At 42.6% G+C, this 19286-nt stretch overlaps 1 protein-coding gene across 2 annotated transcripts in view; it reads right to left on the bottom strand.

Annotated features, from left to right (window-relative positions):
• Nucleotides 1-5771: 5771 nt before the first annotated feature.
• LOC134439660 (A disintegrin and metalloproteinase with thrombospondin motifs 2-like) overlaps nucleotides 5772-19286 on the bottom strand; it is a 228877-nt gene continuing 215362 nt past the window's right edge. Inside the window, exons 17-22 of one of the 2 annotated variants that reach the window (XM_063189561.1) lie at nucleotides 18537-18702; nucleotides 17792-17924; nucleotides 16615-16819; nucleotides 16049-16181; nucleotides 14721-14786; nucleotides 5772-10256 (exon numbers count right to left, since the gene is read on the bottom strand). In XM_063189561.1, coding sequence (XP_063045631.1) covers nucleotides 8506-10256; nucleotides 14721-14786; nucleotides 16049-16181; nucleotides 16615-16819; nucleotides 17792-17924; nucleotides 18537-18702 — 2454 coding nt within the window. In that variant the 3' untranslated portion in view covers nucleotides 5772-8505. The remainder of the gene's footprint in view (nucleotides 10257-14720; nucleotides 14787-16048; nucleotides 16182-16614; nucleotides 16820-17791; nucleotides 17925-18536; nucleotides 18703-19286) is intronic. The other variant, XM_063189562.1, reaches the window with a different exon arrangement.

The following is a 19286-nucleotide window of genomic DNA, read 5'->3' as shown; positions in this document are numbered from 1 at the left end:
GGTTCGGCAATGGGAGACACAGTCCGATACCGCTGGGCCAAGAGACTAGTCTCTCGGCCCAACGGCACGAGACTGTATGAGGCTATCGGAGGGAGGTTTACCAACGTTCTACGCCAACTCTGTGCTAGTTAGCCTCCGTTACACTCTCCCCCTTAAACCTCACTCCCATCCCGGGTCAGCGGCACCACTGTGACGGAGGTCATCTTGCACCTGTTCACCCCCCTCGGGGATCGAACGTGCGATCTCGTCAACTACAAAGGTTCGGCAATGGGAGACACAGTACGATACCGCTGGGCCAAGAGACTAGTCTCTCGGCCCAACGGCACGAGACTGTATGAGGCTATCGGAGGGAGGTTTACCAACGTTCCACGCCAACTCTGTGCTAGTTAGCCTCCGTTACACTCTCCCCCTTAAACCTCACCCCCATCCCGGGTCAGCGGCACCACTGTGACGGAGGTCATCTTGCACCTGTTCACCCCCCTCTGGGATCGAACGCGCGGCCTCCTCAACTACAACGGTTCGGCAATGGGAGACACAGTCCGATACCGCTGGGCCAAGAGACTAGTCTCTCGGCCCAACGGCACGAGACTGTATGAGGCTATCGGAGGGAGGTTTACCAACGTTCTACGCCAACTCTGTGCTAGTTAGCCTCCGTTACACTATACTTTATGTCTATTTGCTCCTTGCATGCTGCCCGTTTGGCATATTTGTCTGCCAATTTGTTCCCCTCCACCCCTATATGCGCAGGAACCCACACAATTTAAAACCTGCCTTAAGCAATGCACTTGCCAGCTGGAGGATTTCAATAAGATTATATTTTCTGGAAGTCAGGTGCGAGTACTGAAAGCTCTCCATGGTGAACTTGAGTCTGATGTGATGACAATTTGCCTGTCTCTCATGTCATTACCCTCTACCCAGAGCAGGGCAAACCATATGGCTATCAGTTCTGCTGTATATACAGCCAGGCTGTCTGTCAGTCTCTTATATATGGCTAACCCCAGTTCAGGGACCATGTGCGCCACTCCCACCTTTTTGTCTTTACCCTTTGAGGCATCGGTGTACAACATCATACTCTGCTTGTAGTGCTCTGCTGTATACTCATTTACTTTCCATGTGTCCGCCTCATTCTCTTGTCTTTCCTCAAGCAGCCCAAAGTACACGCTTAGCTCTTCGGTCCAGGGGGGAACTGTTTGGTAAGACTCTGTAGGGGCAATATCTAGGCCACTTAACCCCATACTCTCAACCCTCTCCTTGACAGTTCACCCAAAGCTCATCCCTCCCGCATGAAGTTGCTCTTGGCAATAGGCTCGTTCGTGATGGCGCAGTACGATTCTGGCTAGCAAAAATCTTACTGCTTCGTCACGAACGAGCCTATTGAGTGAGGTCTGTCTGTGCTATGTGACTCTCATCATGACCCCTGAGATTGACCCAGTATACCAGGGCAAGCTGCTCCCTTCGTAACTGCAGGGGCATCTCCCCCACATCTACTTGCATTGCATTTACTAGTGAGGTTTTCACTGCTCCACTGCATATTCTCAAGGCTTGATTATGCAACACATCCAGCTTGTGACTTGGAAGCTGACCCGTAGGCTATGCATCCGTAGTCAAGTACTGACCTCATCAGCTCAGTATAAATCGTTCTCAGTGCTCCCCTTGAGGCTTCCCATTGAACTTGACATCTCATGACATTTAGATTTTTTTTGCACTTGTCCACCATTTTTTCGATATGACAGGCCCAGGTCAACTTCTTGTAAAACCAGACCCCCAAGTACTTCCCCAAGAACACATCCACTCTTTCCAGTTCACTTCCTGCCAGGAGGATTTTCAGTTCAGGCTCAACACTTGCCCTTTTAAAAACCATCACCTTTGTCTTCTCAACTGAGATTCTAAATCCCCATTGAATTGCCCATTGGTAGACTTAATTTACTGCTTCTTGCATTTTCTAATGAATTCCACATTCCTCCCCTTTTTCCACATGGCACTATCATCCGTAAACAATGCCACTCCATCAGCTCCCAGCACATCTTTAGATAGCCTATGTGGTCAATCATGACATCGAACAGTAGGGGGGTAATTATGCTCCCCTGGGGAGTGCCATTGTCCGCTGTATCGCTAGAGCCTACTTCCCCATTGACTCCGACTCTTATGTCGGATTCCCCGGCGGTAGGAGCTTCCCAATATGCAACCAGGAGGCAGCTACCTCCCACTTGAAAGCGTTCCAACCAGCAAGTCAAACCTGAACTATTTCTATCACTGTGCACCCATGCTGTGCACTGTCATTGCTTTGTTTACGTCACAATTTCGAAGTCGGGGTACTTCGATTTGGCCCCAGCTCGCAACTTGAACATTCCGCTTCAACAGGCGTTCCAATGCATTTCAGCATGTAGGAGGTCAGAAATATCCCATCTTCCACCCTCGGGGAATGAAACATTAGTCGCCTTTCAGTCAGGAAAGCTTCTATCCACTGGAGCATCCTGCCCCTTAGCCCCAGCTGTTGTAATTTCATAAGCAAGCCTCTTGTCCAAAGCATATCTTACACTTTATCAATGTCAAAGAACACTGCAACCACTGTTGCGAGCTTTGACACCAAACAGATGAACAGTTTAGGCTACTCTAGGTTGCCTGCAGTATTGAGAATAACTTTGTAGTGTTGACGTGATTGATGTACCGTGAGTGTGTAGGCCTATGCAACTCGGAGCCAACAAGGTTTCTGATGGCTATGAGTCTTTTCCCTTCATATTTCAGACGTTTTAAAAATAGGATGGAGATAATAATTATACCGGGTGTGATTTGTAACTAGATTTCATTGCACAGTTCTTTAAAGGGGCATTCCACCGGTGGAGACATGAATATGTTACTGAAAGTGGGTCATATGTATAGTAGAATAGAAACATACATTTCTAATTTGGTGCCTTCTTGGCCAAGAAAAGGCAGAAAATGACTTTTTAGTGCTTGTGGATTTGTGACAACAATCCCCATAATGCACTGCAATGCTCAAGTTCCACAGGCCACACCCAGTTATTTGGGACTCTATGCATCATCCCTCCCTCAGCTTGCAGGCAGTGTTGCCAGATTGGGCTGTTTCCCGCCCAATTGGATTGCTTAGGATGGCCGTGTGCGGGTAAAAATGGCATTTAGCAGAAAAACCCGCCCAATTTTAGCCATAGAAATCAGTAGAATTGGGTGGGATTTTGAGCTTTTAGGCGGATTTTGAGCAGTTTTTGGACTGGAAATCATCAGCCTCATCTGACAACCCTGCTTGCAGGTGCATCACAGTGGGACAGACATCACTGGAAAGGAGAAGCTGGAGCACACTGCAGCTCAGAGCCATCTAATAACAGAGTTGCGCAAACCGGGGACCAGGAAGTCGGTTGGTGATGTGATTTGCGTAGATTAAAATGTTTCTTAACAGTAAACTTCTGTTCGTTGGAAACTAACACAGAACCATCACATACCAAACAAAGATTAAGTACAAACAAATTACATTACCTTTACCACATTTTCTGTGTTCTACCGCCACCTCCTGGAACTAAGTAACCTCTAATAGAACTAAAGTCAATGGGGATTTCCATGTTAACGCTCCGTGAGGCTCCATGAGAGCCGCCATTGCTGTGGAAAGATTGGTCCATAGAGGTCTATGGGAGTGGCGTAACTCTGATATTAGATGGCTCTGCTACAGCTTAGTTTTCAAGACTTTATTTTGTGCACACATGCGACCAACGTTTCTGTGTTGCTACACCTTCTTCAGAGTCAAATGATAGCAAGAGAGAGACACACATTTCAAGACTTGACATTCACAGGTGATCCTACTTGGTTTGGCTGAATTGGTCTGATCTCATTGCAGGTAATTGACCCCACCCCCCAACACCAGGACAAGATTGTAGACAATTAGACAGCTTGCCAACTTCCCAAAACAAAATAAAAAAACAATACACAAAGAACATTGTCAATAAAACCAAAGCTACAATTATTAGAAGACCACAGCCGTGATGCTGGAACAATTTGCTACAGAGAGCAAGACATATTGTGTTCCTCATTTATGCCCTGAGGCTCTACTGAATTTAGAGTATGAATCCAAAATGCCTTTCCACAAAGCCTCTCTGTCTAATTGTCTGCAATCTTGTCCTGGTGTTGGGGGGTGGGGTCAATTACCTGCAATGAGATGAGACCAACTTAGCCAAACCTAGGATCACCTGTGAATGTCAAGTCCTGAAATGTGTGTCTCTCTCTTGCTATCATTTGACTCTGAAGAAGGTGTAGCAACACCGAAACGTTGGTCGGGTGTGTGCACAAAATAAAGTCTTGAAAACTAAGCTGCAGTGTGCTCCAGCTTCTCCAGCTATGCCAGTGACTTACTGGCAGTGTTGCCAGATGAGGCTGATGATTTCCAGCCCAAAAAATACTCAAAATCCGCCTGGAAGCACTAAATCCCGCCCAATTCTATTGATGTCGATGGGAAAGATTGGGCAAGTTTTCCTGTAAAATGCCATTTTTACCCGCAGACGGCCATCCCAAGCAGCCCAATTGGGTGGGAAACAGCCCAATCTGGCAACACTGCTTACTGGAGCCTCAATGCCAGTGATTTCAAAAGCACTGGGACACTGATCTGTGATAGGTCTGTTAGAGCATTAGGTCCAACCCCCTATGGGCGGGGTTGAAAGGGTGGGAAAAAGGCTTGTAGTCTCAACAGAAATCCACCTCTCTTACACTTCCTATGTCGATGATGCAAAATGACCATTTTTACATCATTGACATAGGAAGTGTTAGGAGATGAATGCGGGTTTCTCCCATCTCAGGGGGAATTGAGAGATTTTTGAAAGACCATTCAAAAGTATGACTGGGTGTCTATCAATGGAAAGCCTAATGCAAAATGGGTGGAGTGTCCCTTTAATAAGTCATGAGGCTTAGCTTCTGGCTGTGTTTGTAGTGTATTAACCACACAAGGCGAAGTGACCAAGCTCTGATTCACCACCGAAGGTGAGAAGTGTAAACAGTGACGTCACGCAAGGATTCTCTTATTGCAGGCTACACATACGAATCTCTAAAGTGCAGGCAACAGCTCAATATTAGTTAATATCTTTATGATTCCAACTGAACAGAGATGAACAGTGATGCTATTTTAGGAAGATAACTTCAATACATTAAGACTGGGTTCAAATAAAGACAATAGTTTAGTAGCATTTAGCATAATATATATTGTTGTAACTTCACTCTTTTACTGAACGCACGCACGCACGCACGCACGCACGCACGCACGCACACACACACACACACACACACACACACACAAATGCTATGATGCTACATTATATTTTATGTCCAAGTCAGTCTGACCAGCTTGCCAATTCTCAATTCTTTCCTAGCATGTTTGTGAAACATCTGGAACCAATAAAACATGTTGTGCATTTGTCATAAGAATTAGTGTTCTGGCTTACAGTAGCTCTGTTGAGTATGTGGCCGTTAACAGCTTTGGCTGGGCCCAGGACAAAGTAATTTGAAAGGGCCAATATTACCAATAGCTTACATATATATTGAGGATCCGACTCTGGGCCCTCCTCGCCCTGAGTCTGGTGAAAAAGCCCTTTGTCCCCCCTGTTGGCTTCCCTGGTTCAGTAGCAGAGAAGACAGACACCCCAACATCCCACCTCTGACAACTTCTTGTCTGTTAGTGTTGACCGGCCAAGCTCCACAAGATAGTTTAACACTACATGTTATTGATTCCTCTGCAATAAAAGTGAAAAATAAATCCAAGAAAAGGGTTCAGACGTGCATTTTCCTCTGCAAGTTGATATGTGTATGAAAACTTTAATAATCTTCAATAAATACTCCAAAGTCATTCATATGTACATATATCTGTGCTGTACAACAAATAGTGTTTTGGCAATCATGAAAAAAATGCCCAGTAATGAGACTGAAATAACTCTTCCTTAATGCGTCTATGAGATGCATAGAATACAATAATGTTTTTTTTATTTTTTGTTCTTGCTTTAAAAATATTATTTAGAATATGAAATATAACAATCTCATCAAAAATATATTGCCACCAACATGAAAATAAATGCAAGGCACGATTCTTTTACTTTCTGTATTGTTGATTTCCATTTTGGGGACAATGTACTTAAGGTGCAATGTGAGTATCAAAGATGTGAAGCTATTGACAGAAAATCATCATAAAAAATAACATTACAAAAACAAAATAGAATTTATGAATGTTACCCCAGACTGTGGCATGTCCCCCGTCCCTGAATGAGTAGAATTGAACAAAAACAAACAAACGTACAAACAAACAACAACAAAAAAGCAAGAAAAACTACAAGAAACTCCCTCAAAGTTTGTAAGGACCATCAAACAGTCAAAGAAAGCCACATTTAATCCAGCACATTTATAAACACCCGCAGCTGACAACACACAGCATTTAACAATAGCACCAGTCACATCTCCAGAAACTCCACGGGGCCAGAAAGGCTATCAAAATGGAGTGAACCTGTAACGACCAAACCACTGACTTTTGGGCATGATTTTTTTAAATTCTCTGGGCTTGATGTCGCCGAAATGATCTAAACAGACCAAGTAAATGTAGCATGCACACATGACATATTGTATCCAGAGAGCATTGTACTATATTTTGCACAGATTTCACAGGCTTCTGTGGCAATACAAACTTGGTGTATAACGCACTGCATACTCACTACAAATAATAACATAACTAACTCACAATGATCACAGAGTGTGAATATCAGTGTGGATAATGGATTCAGAATTACGGTATAAAGTTTTAATGTGAAAATCTGATAATCATTATCATAATCATCATCATCAGCACTAAGCAAGAATGCTTCACAAACCCTGATACCATTTAATACCCTTAAGATTTTACATTAATGTCCATTTTCTGGTATTAGCCCTACAGCAGAAGATTATGATTTTTTATTTTGTACCTGTATGTCTCTTGGTCGACCCAATACACTGACTCTCTCACAGCTCTCTTCCACTTGAAGTCTGTTATGGACTTTAGTCACTGAGAGCAGAGACTGTTTTTAGACCAACCAGGCCACTGTTTCAGCCAGTCCTTGAAAAGTTCCCAGGTCTCAAACTGTCAGCCTGACAACTCTCAGCCTCTACACACAATTACGCGTAAAAGTTAACAACAATGACCCTGATAAAAAGTGCTGTTACTGCATCAAGGAATTCCCCTCACTATGACAAACTGTGGAACTTTGGGGAACATTGAATTTATTTACAGTGTACAGAATGCTTATGGTATCTTTTTTCAGGGCTATCGACTTTTTGCGATGTTAAGAGCTAGGAATGACTGTGATCAAAGAGACCAGGACGCAAAGACGAGCTGAAAGCACAATAGCTTAAAAGGGCAAAAGGTGTTGCGTCCATTGGAGTTGGATTCATCTTGAATTTATCGGGTTGATAAAAATGACTGCAGTCTATGGCGATGCTTGCTCCAAGCATGATAAGGGTTTAGAATGAGCTGCAGTTGCTAAACTTAAAATGTTAAATTTATACAATGGCAGTTAGCGTTTATAAAGATACAACTCGCCTAATCTGAATTACATAAAAGGGTTTTGACAAACACAAGAAGACACATAAAAACCAATTACACCTGAATAAATAAAACTTCAGATGAGATGGAAGCATCAAATGAAACATGGGTTCCTTAATTGTTTGGGGTATTCTGAATTTTGTGGATATTGATAAAACTGTGATCATGTCATGAGTCAAACATGAACATGTCTAAAATGTACAAAAACATAATGAATTGAAAGTCAAGTGTGAAGAGAGGGAACAACTGACTAAGATAAAGTTTTTTTCCCCAATTCAAAGCAACTGTGCAAACATTTGCCAGTGGTTCCTTGATTTACAAAAAGTTCAGTTCACCATCCTCTCAAGTCCTTATGCTCGAGGACGCACAAGTACCATATTTGTATCGTCTTCGCATACCACGTACCAAGACCAGCAATGAGATTGCTGAAGGTTGGGGAATGGGTAGAGTAAGGTAGGGTAGGGTAAATTATCCAAAGAGTTGTAAGCAACTGGACTTGTTCTTGGTGCTCAAAATACATCTTGCTCCTCATCCGAACAATGTGACCAATTGTCTGGTTGATGTAACAGTGAATACCTTGGAGTCATACATCTCCAAACCTCTCCCTTCTCCACTTGACAAAGGAGACACATGTCAAGGTGTTTCAAGTACCCATAGTTATACTTCTCCTGACCACTACCTTCTCCACTCAACATCAGACACAACTCCTTTGAAGGATTTGGAAAAGTGGAGGGAGTGGTCTGGAAAAGCAGAACTTTTTGCTGGTATTCCATGCCACATCAACCATGTAACTTAAGGTCTGTGAATGATGAATGCCTTCCAAGCTCCAAAAAAGTCCAGTTCCATAGGAACTAGACTCTTTGAATAACATGACCTGGAGGTTGGGTAGGGTAGGGGCAAAGGGCAAGGGGATTGTGCAGTTGACAGCTCAAATGTCAGCTGGATGGCGGTCAGGCAGTTGCTTGCTCTCGTTTTAACCGGAGCAGTAAGTTCCGCCTCTCCTCCAGAAGCTGTTGAATACGCTTGTTCCTTGTCCGGTCGCGTAAGAAGAGGCGATTGCGTTGGGAAATGGCGTTGTTCACAGGCCCATTGTCGTTGTTGACCCGGAAGGGGATTTTGATGGCGTTGCCTTCACTTGTCACCTCAGGCTGTCTGGCTGGTTTGGTGGTGAAGCTGACGGATGTCACTGTTGGAGAAGATGTCATCAATGCTGCTGTTGATGTTGTCATTGGCACTGGTGATGTTGACATGAAGCTCATGTCTCCTGTGTGGTCTGAAAGTGTGAAGTCGTCCGCTTTGGTGCGGTCGGAAAGTGTGAAGCTCTCTTCAGTGTGGTCAGAATGGGTTGATGGAATGCTGACCATTTCAGCTGTATGTGCAGTCACTCCAGTCCAATCAGACGTGGTCAAGGCAATGTGGTCCTCCTCTCCATCCTCAGTGATGCCGAGTGTGGCATTGTGAGGTGGAGAAAATGTGCTGGTTACCATTGAGTCGTCCATTGTGTCTGTTGGACCTTCTGTAGGGGTATAATCAAACCAGGTGCCCGTAGAGTCAGTACCCTCATAATCCATTGTGCTGTTTTGTGATGTGCCATTACTGAACGAGTTGTTATTGTGGGACGTATCATTATTGGATGACATGGTGTAGGGGCCTTCAGGGACAGAAGTGAACGGTGTTGTGTAGCTTTGGGTTGTGTAGTTTCCCCAACTGTCTTGCTCCAGTGTAGTAACAGCATTGTCGCTCTGACTGGTGGTAAAAGACGAGGCAGCCCTGGAGCTCTGGGTTGGCTGCAGCCAGGTGGCTCTGGTAGGCTTGACAGGGACGGTTGTCGTTCGCTGTGTGGTACTTTTGGCTTTGGTGGGCTTGGCACGCACTGTCGTCGTTCGCTGTGTGGTACTTTTGGCTTTGCGGGGCTTGACAGTTGTCGTTCTTTTAGTGGTACTTTTAGTACGAGTGGGCTTGACACGAGCTGTTGTTGTTCTTCGTGTGGTAGTTTTGGTTTTAGTGGGCTTGACTGTTGTTGTTCTTCGTGTGGTAGTTTTGGTTTTAGTGGGCTTGACTGTTGTTGTTCTTCGTGTGGTAGTTTTGGTTTTAGTGGGCTTGACTGTTGTTGTTCTTTGTGTGGTAGTTTTGGCTTTAGTGGGCTTGACGGTTGTTGTTCTTTGTGTGGTAGTTTTGGCTTTGGTAAGCTTGACAGTTGTTGTTCTTTGTGTGGTAGTTTTGGCTTTGGTGGGCTTGACAGTTGTCGTTCTTTGTGTGGTAGTTTTGGCTTTGGTGGGCTTGACAGTTGTCGTTCTTTGTGTGGTAGTTTTGTTTTTGGTGGGCTTGACAGTTGTCGTTTTTTGTGTGGTAGTGTTGGCTTTAGTGGGCTTGATAGTTGTTGTTCTTTTTGTGGTAGTAATGGTATGTGTGGGCTTGACAGTTGTTGTTCTTTTTGTGGTAGTTTTGGTATTTATGGGGTTGACATGGGCAGTTGTTGTTCTTTGTGTGGTGCTTTTGGTATGAGTTGGCTTGACATGGGCGGTTGTCGTTTGCGGTGTGGTAGTTTTGGTAAGTTGTGTCTTCGGTTTAGGTTTAGCAGATGCAGTGATGTTCGCCGCGCAAGATACGCAGCACAGACGCTGGTACCCAGGCATGTTGCAGTACTGTTGCAGGACTTCCATTTTGCAGAAAACTGATCTGTCTTTGTAGCATTTGTACTCTGCAAAATAAAGAAAAAAAAGACAGTGTGAAACAGCACCTTGGGATTTTGAACATTCAAGACAGTTAATTAATTGTGATGTGCTAAAAAACTCAATGATGGTGGTAGAGCTGCTTATAATATATGTGTAAGTTTGGATGTCTTTGTGGCATGTACAAGCATGTAGAACAATGCAGAATTTACAGCAGAGGTGAGTCGGAAAGAAAGAAGGCAAGCTGTTTTTTAATGCATTGCAAAGCAAGTGGAAATTAAAATGTTGTCGCTATTGCTTTTAGATATTAACTTCTGTGAGGAATCCTTGTGTTTATTAATATGAACAAGATAAATAGAAAAGTGCTCAATGAGCTCTCACAGAAATTACTTAAACACTGTGGTGGGTTTTACAAAGATCCTTACACTGTAGGCAATGTCAAGATGTAAAATAACCCCTTATCTAGACACCACACAAGTCCAAAATTGTTAAGATACAATCAACTCACACGTGTTCATCCCTGTGATTATATCACTACATTTTTTATGTGTAGCCCAAGGAATATACGCTGCAAGCCAGAGTCACTAAACTAGCAGAATGTATTGAAATTTCAGAAATATTGTGCCTGCTTATTATTGTTTGTGGATTTGTTATTGAAATACTGTGAGACTACATTGTTTGAAAGGTTGAAAAGACTTGACTTTGGTGGCATGAGTGAATCTCAGTGAGTGAGCCCAGTAGGCCTGTTCTTGCATTTATCTGGCCCCGCCTTCACATGTAAAGGCCTAAACATATGATACAAATGCGGATACACGTTCTAAACCAGTGTTTCTCAACCTTTTTTTAGGCGAGGCACCCTTTCAATTCATGAAAAATGTCAAGGCACCCCAAACCAACAAGCCGTAACATGGCATCGCATTCGATATCACACAAGCTTAGAAATGTAACACATTTGGAGACGTCACACGACCTACGTTTGAAGTTGCAGCTGACTGGGGCGACCTATATTTACTTTATTGTACGTAAATGACGGATGAAAGATTCCACTGACTAGCATTAACTTTTAGACAAATATGTATTATATTACATAATTTATTTATCTGTCACGCTTCCACGGCACCCCTAAGGGGGGCCCGCGGCACCCCAGGGTGCCCCGGCACCCCTGTTGAGAAACACGTTCTAACCAATGACTAATTGTTAAAGGTACGTACTAATGTACAGAAACATGTACGTAATTGACCAAACGTAAAGTAGGGTATGATTGAGCCTTTATATAAAGTAGTATGCTTTTACTCCAAGTTGTATGTTTTACTGTATGTTGTATGTTTTAATCTGATTGGCGGACGAGAGTGCTAGCATTCACTTACTTCCCTCGCCTGGCAGCATTCAAATACAATTCAAAGGAGAAAATAGAATATGAACTCTTTGACACAATTTTGTTAAGGTTTTTTTTATTTCTACAACTTTTGCAGTTGATTATGACAGAAACTGAAACAATGAACTCCCCCATTAATATAGATATATTTATGTTTATATATATTTATAGATATATTATATAGACTTGTTTTCTTAATAAAAATAAATCAACTGTATCGAAAAGTACAAGTTCACAGTCACTTTGGTAAAACACTTCATTACTTTGAAATCAATCAAACTGCAAAGAATGAGAGTATACATAAATAAATGAATAAATAAATATATCATTAAATAAATAAACTACAGGTTTTCCATGGTGATGTAAAAACTGTTATGGCACGTTTAAGTGTCATATATTAAACATTTACAAAACATTAATAAATTTTCCCTGATAAATCAAAGTGCATATAGACGCAGTGCACGTAAGTCCATCTGAATGTTTTTCCAGAACATTTGCCCCGAACATTTTTACCCAAACATTAGCTGGTCGGGCGCAGCGGACCAGTGAAGCCACAAGAACAGTTACCCATAGTAGTTAATATTAGCATTTTTTCATAAGTAAGGAATTAACAGTCATGAACGTTATTAAATACAGTCAACACCAATGGTATATACAGTATCACACTGCAAGATCTGGCTTTATCCTCATTTGGAGTTTTTTACCCCCCAATCACCCCATCATCAATCATCTCTGCCACTTGACTTCTGATAGCTCGCTACATCACCACTGCAGAAATGTGTTCACAAAACAATGATAAATCTGAAAAGTGTTTAGGAGATGATTTCGTGTCTTCGTTTTTTGTTTCTTTTTTTTTTGAAAAAAAAAAAAAACCTCTTTGCTCTACCCAAATGTAATACTTCAATAGTTGGGCATTCAGTCCCATAATCCGGGCCTGATATATGTATTGGCCACGTAGCTGTTGCTGTCGTTGTTTGCGGTTGTTGAATTAGTGTTGTTTGTAAAGTCTGAGGGGTTTTAAAAGCTGCCTCTTTTTTTTGTTTGTGATAAAACACACTGGTATGAGCAAAGCCGCCACTCCTGTACTGTAGATAAATGCCGTTTACATTCAATCCAGTATAAGGCATTGTTCTTGCGCTCAATGTCGTAAAGGAACACATGTGCACACATTAAAAAACAATGAGGTTCATGAGGTATTTTGCCGTATGTCATGCTATTGTGTTCTACACTGCCTGCCTCTCGCTTCAAATGCAGGCGACACAAATACACACACAGACGCACGCACGCACACAGATGAATGCATGCACATGTATGCACACAGATCAATGCATGTGCTCCACGCATACACTCAGACACAGACATGGATGCACACACGCACCAACGTGCACACGTGCAAAAACGCACGCACACACGCACACACTCTCTCTCTTGCAAACACATATAGATAGGATAGACTAATACAAACACAGTCACGCTCCTGCATATGCTATGCATACAAACCACGCTCCCAGAAATGGGCAGGTGACATACTGGTTATGTAAACACACAAAGACTTACACACACACACATCCCAAACTCTCTGTGCAATGGACATGTATGTGCATGGTTGAGAAAAAAATAAGAAAAAAAACTCAAAGTGAGACAAAAAGTCCTCCCGTTCTTTTTTTAAAACAAAAACAACAGTGAGGCAACTGGCTGCTCATGTCCTGCATAACAGAAGTCCACCCCATCTCACAATATATATATATTTTTTCATAATTAAATATCTTTTTTGTCTCCTCTGTATTCATGTAAAACCAATAAAAAACTCCACATAACAGTCAAGGATCGGAGCGATCGTTAGCAGTCCAAAGGGTTAGGCAAAATAAGCTACAGCTTATTTCAGGATTAAAATAATGAATTATTCGTTATATATATTATTGTTCATATAGACTCATATAGATTTATATTCATGTATAAGAACGTGTATATATATCATATATATCATATATATATATATATATATATATATATATATATATATATATATATATATAGCAAGCACAAATAAGCTGCATTTATTGAAAGTATTTAACAGTCAAGAGAGGATGGAGGATGAGGTGGAGTGATAGATAATATATCTTGTGTGGAAAAAACCTCGACCCTGTATTTATATGAAACACGTTAAATCACCTTAGCGTCACCGTCGCCTGCCAATCACATAAAGGAATGGCATTGAAACAGTGCTTCCTTTTTTAAAAGAGCACCACAAAGTTACTCTTTGTTTCACATCTTGCATGTCCCGTGTGGTGTGCAGGGAGGGGGATTACGTAGCGAAATGAGCACTTATAGTAAATATAATCCTCATTGTGACAAGTTTCACATTCACAATAAAGCTTTCCTCATTCTTTTTTTTTGTTTGGTTTCGTTTTTGTTTTTTTCCCTTTCCTGTTCCACCCCTCCCCTAAGATGACTGCAGCATTTTTCAAGATGGCCGCCGCCACAGGAGTGTAAACCATTAGCCAATGCAACAGCATTGTGTTGGGTGCACGATCACAACGTTTCCCTCGCTCCTCTTAAAATACTTTTAAAAACCAACATCCTGTTTCACACACACTCTCGCACCACCTGTTCTCTCGAACCAACCAATCAACCACCTTGCAGTATTCTTGTTGGAAACACTTTTTTTCTCCTTGGTATTTGAAATGATTTCCCCCCCAACTGGTCAGTGTATCACGACACAGAACTCCACAGAGGAGAGAGAAAAAGTGACAGAGAAGAAGAAGAAGAGGAAGAAAAAGAAGAAGAAGAAGTAGAAGAAGTAGTAGAAGAAGATGAAATAAGAGAAGAGAAAGAAGAAAGGAGACAGAAGAAACAGCAAAGGAGTCTGCAAGCCTTCAGCCCCTGCTGCTGCCAGGCAGAAGCCCCGTGCGAGACAGGAGAGAGATCACACCACTCCTCCCCACAAGCGTTGGGGGACGAGAGAGAGAGAATGGACAGAAGCATCAGGTGGGACCACCGCCACCTGGCCAGAGCGGCAGCACGGCAGGTCAGGGCAGCTTGCCCTGCAGAGACAGGCAGAGGGAGACGGAGACGGGCAAGCCAAGGGCCAGAGCCAGGCTAGGCAGCGACTGTTTACTTGAGGAGAGCCTTGGGGCCAGGTCGCGCGAGTTAGGCTTGGACAGCCACTGGATCAGGAAATAACCTGGAGAAGGATCAAAGAGGAAGACCAAGAGAGGCAGAGTGAAAGGAAGATGTAGAAGAGAAAAAGAAAGACAGAAACAGAGAGAGTGAGATAAAGGGTGCGATAGAGAATGATAGAAAGAAGGAAAGAGAACAAAAGAAAGAAAAAAAGAGGAATGCTCATGCTTCATATTTCTTCATGCATTAGCAGAGGCAGGTTTTCATTCTTTGCTCAAGCACTGCATTGCTTTTATGATGGAGGAATGTCAAAAGATTGAAGTCATAAGCAAGCTGACTCCTTTTTTGTTTCAAGCGAAAAACCTTTGTCAGTTCTGCATAGTGTTTGGGTGAAAAATGTGAACTGTCTTCGAGAAAAAGAAGTCTATTGCGTCTTCCAAACAAACTCTTCTGACATTCATGGCCTGGCCACATTTGGCCCCTGGGCCTGAGTTTGACATCCCTTATCTAAAGTGACTTATAGCTATTATTGCATAGTTAGGTGCCTTGCTCAAGGGCACTTCAGCTACGGATGGAAGTTTAGGGAGAGATCAGGTGGGATTCGATCGGATTGAAAGACCAACTCCTTAAACCATGATGCAATATATTTTATGTATAATATAATGTTGATGTAATATTATATACTGCATCTATGTTTTTATTCATTTACAAACAATTTGTAAATGTTTGATACATATAAAATATTAACATAACATTTCTCAGTCGTTAACAAACATTTGTCAAAGGAACAGTTTGGTCAATTTCAACATGCAGTTGTATTGCTCACGTTACCCTTGACTTGTCAGTACCTGGTGATGCCACATTTTTCGGCTCAGCCCTTTCCGAGATATGAGCAATTCTAATGGGGGCAGCGTTTGTTTACATTTTTAAAAAATGAAACATAGGCCAACTCCAAATATTTTCCCAAAAGGTACTACTGTTTGCTAGTTGTCTGCTGATGTTTTAACCTTTTGGATGTTTTTGGGAATAAATAAAAATGTTTTTTTGAAATGTAACCAAAGAGCTGCCCCCATTACAATGACCAGGATCTCGGAAACGGCTGAAGAAGAAGATGAAAAAAATCTCAGGCACTGACAAGTCCAGGGTAGTGTGAGCATTACAACTGCATGTTGAAATTGACCAAACTGTCCCTTTAATGTTTTCTTCATCATTTGTTCATTATTTACTACGTGTTACTAATGCTTTATAAGCAGACATTATTATTAAGTGTTACCTATGTAATATAATGTGTGAAATGGCTGTGATTGGTGGAGTGAGATAACTTACTCTGACAGGGAGACATGAAGCACTTCTGCACCAGGGCTGGCTTGTGGGCCTCCATACAGGTCCCGTTGATGGCGCCACGGTTGCGACACTGCACCTGGCGCTCCTGACTCCCACTACCACATGTGACAGAACACTGCAATACAAAACACACACACGCACGCACACGCATGTGCACACACACATGCACACATACATGCACACACACACACACACACACACACACACACACACACACACACACACACACACACACACACACATTAATGGAATGGTAGTAGATGCACCATAGCAGCATTTCAAATTATATTTTCATGAAACACACACACATACACAAATAAGTTGCTAGACACACACAATATACATACATATTAGATAGATAGATAGATTGTTTATTTGTCCTTTCGGAAAATTGTTGAAAATTAGCCTACACAAGTTTACATCTATACGTAAGTACATCCACACAGTAGGTTACAAACATATATACAGTACTGTGCATAATGTGTACGATACTGCAATATACTGCTCATACATACAAACAGCAGCAACAACAACAACAATAGCCCTACCTCAGACCACGGCCCCACTTTCCAGTGAGGGCAGGGGTGCCTGTTGCAGGGCTGGCGCGAGTCCGGCCGGTTGTCGTTGCAGTACTTGTTGCGTATCTTGCGCCTGGTGCCGTCCTCCTGCACCCGGTAGCAGGCCACCAGGCGCGTCTGGTAGCCCAGCTTCCCACACGTCTCACTGCACGGCTCCCACTCGCCCACGTCCCAGCTGCGCATAGAGAGTAGAGTAGAGTAGAGTGCTTTATTGGCACTATATAAATACAGTGAGATGATGTTTGGAAGCAGCCCACAGATGCCCACACAATTAAAGATATATTAACAGTATAACTAATGTGATAAGAAGAAAATGACGCTATAAAATATGCAATCAAGTATTCACATGTGTGTGTGTGTGTGGTGGAAAAATGTTCAGAGTTACTGTAAAGTTCCAGCACATACTACAGATATAAAAGATGTACTGTGCAATAAATTTAGTAGCGTTAGTTTCGCAAGTCAGGTCAAACTTAACCCATTGACGCCTGCTGCACCTGCAAAAAAGGGTGCTAAATGCCTGAGCCCTTTTTAAGAAAAGCTGCCCTCAGCCTATAAAAACCAAAATATCTCAGCTTCTGAATGCTAAGACCCTCATCTTTCATTAGGATGAGTTCATTAATCTCAAACAAAAAGAGATTTTTAATAAAGTTGTCTCAAATCTCATGAGCCTGAATGTTGCGTAATGCAGCTCCAGGCGGCAGGGCCAATGTTGCGCAACGCAACATCATGCATCAATGGGTTAAAGGAGAATTCCAGCAACATTTCCAAGTGCAGCACTGTAGCAAAGTTATGTGACACGATCTTAAAATACAGAAATAAGTTCTGTTATATTTGGAGTACGTTACAACATTAAAAAAGTAAACAATTGTGAGAAATACTACTGTATTTTGAAATTGACTGGAATTATCATTTAATTTTACACTTACACAGTCAAGCTTAACTATTGTAGTTGGTCCAAAGGTCTGTGTAGTATTACTGAAATACTTGGTCTTAATGTAATGTGTACTCTTGTCACACATGAGACAGTGGGAAACACACTTCAGACTCCTGTGTAAAATGTATAGAATTTCGAGTCCTCCAATCTGAATTGAGTTAAATCATGGTTTGGGAAATAGACGTTTCAGGCAAATTCACACTCAGTACTTACATGGGTATTGGACAGTCGTTCTCGTTGCAATACTGCGTCTCTATCGATGGTCTCATGATGTGCACACAATAACGCTCCTCCACCCTTGCGCCATCTGTGGTTCTCGTGCAGGTATAACGTTGATGTCTCATCCCTAAAATAAAATAAAAAAAAATCCCAAATCAAAATTGGACATTCACTACGTCAAGTATACTTTAATGTATATATTTTATGACCCAGCAGCACTACTATTGGTTTGTTGATAGCATATAATGTGTACAGTAGGACATCTACAGTGGGAGTTTCCCAGGTGGCCTTTCACCAGAGAATATGTACAGAATATCTGTATATCTCCTGTGCACTTTGTATTTGCTTGTGATGTTGGCTTGATTATGTCCTCTTCTGAAAGTCGCTTTGGTTATAAAGCGTCTGCCAAATGCAATGTAATGTAAAGAGAGAGATAAATCAGGTTGGTTATTTTCCGGTATCCATGTGATGTTGGGTGGACGCCCCTTTAGGAGACATTCGATTAGGAGACCTTCAGAGTATTGAGGTTGAGAATAAATGGAGTCCCCTTAGTAAATGGCTGTAGCGCACGTCTTGTGCAAACACCACAAAAAGAGAAGAAGGAGGAGGGACAACGCCCCCTTAGGAGACCGAATTTTGATGAGCACACTTCTTTGCATTGGATGGGCGGGATTTGACATATCTTTCTTGTACAATTTTTGCTTTCCCTTTCTTTTCCCCTTCTCTGTCCATACTGTACCTTGTCCACAGGTCTTGCTGCACAGGGACCAGCCGTCCATCTCCCAGCCGTAGGGCTCCACCTCCTCCTGGGGGAGGTCGTTGTCGTTGGCGGCCGGGGGGGACTCCTTCCTCTTCACGATGTACTTGTAGCTCAGGGTGATGTTGCGAGCACCTTTAGTGTTGATCTGAGGGGGAGAGAGAGAGAGAGAGAGAGAGAGAGAGAGAGAGAGAGAGAGAGAGAGAGAGAGAGAGAGAGAGAGAGAGAAATTGACAACCAGACAGCAGCCAGATTGACACCAGTAAAATGATTGCTTATTGTGGCAGTGGGTGTGTGTATCAGTCCAAAGCCACTTACAACAGTTTTTTACAGTTAATGTATTTAGGCACAGGATTGTAGTGACGGAAACAATGTGAGATTAAGTGCTTTGCTCAAAGCGGGGGCAAGTCAGCCATGGTTTGTGTGTGTGTGCGTGTGCGTGTGCGTGTGCTTGTGCGTGTCTGTGCGTGCTTGTGCGTGTCTGTGCAGATGTGTGTGTGTGTCTGTGTGTGTGTGTGTGCGTGTGCGTGTGCTTGTGCGTGTCTGTGCAGATGTGTGTGTGCGTGAGAGAGAGAGAGAGAGAGAGAGAGATGGAGTGACCATCATCAGTGTTGTGGTTGTGCTCTGATTGTCACAAGGTCAGAGCCTCAGTTCGGTATCCCAGTAGGCCCGGGTTTGAGTCCCAGCGGTGCAACTCTACTTCGCTTTCGCAAAAGTGTGTGTGTGTGTATG

Source organism: Engraulis encrasicolus, chromosome 23, assembly GCF_034702125.1.
Source record: "Engraulis encrasicolus isolate BLACKSEA-1 chromosome 23, IST_EnEncr_1.0, whole genome shotgun sequence".
In the NCBI taxonomy this organism is placed as follows: Eukaryota; Metazoa; Chordata; class Actinopteri; order Clupeiformes; family Engraulidae; genus Engraulis; species Engraulis encrasicolus.
The sequence above is the reverse complement of the archived record's forward strand: the minus strand, read 5'-3'. Positions and strand labels throughout refer to the sequence as shown.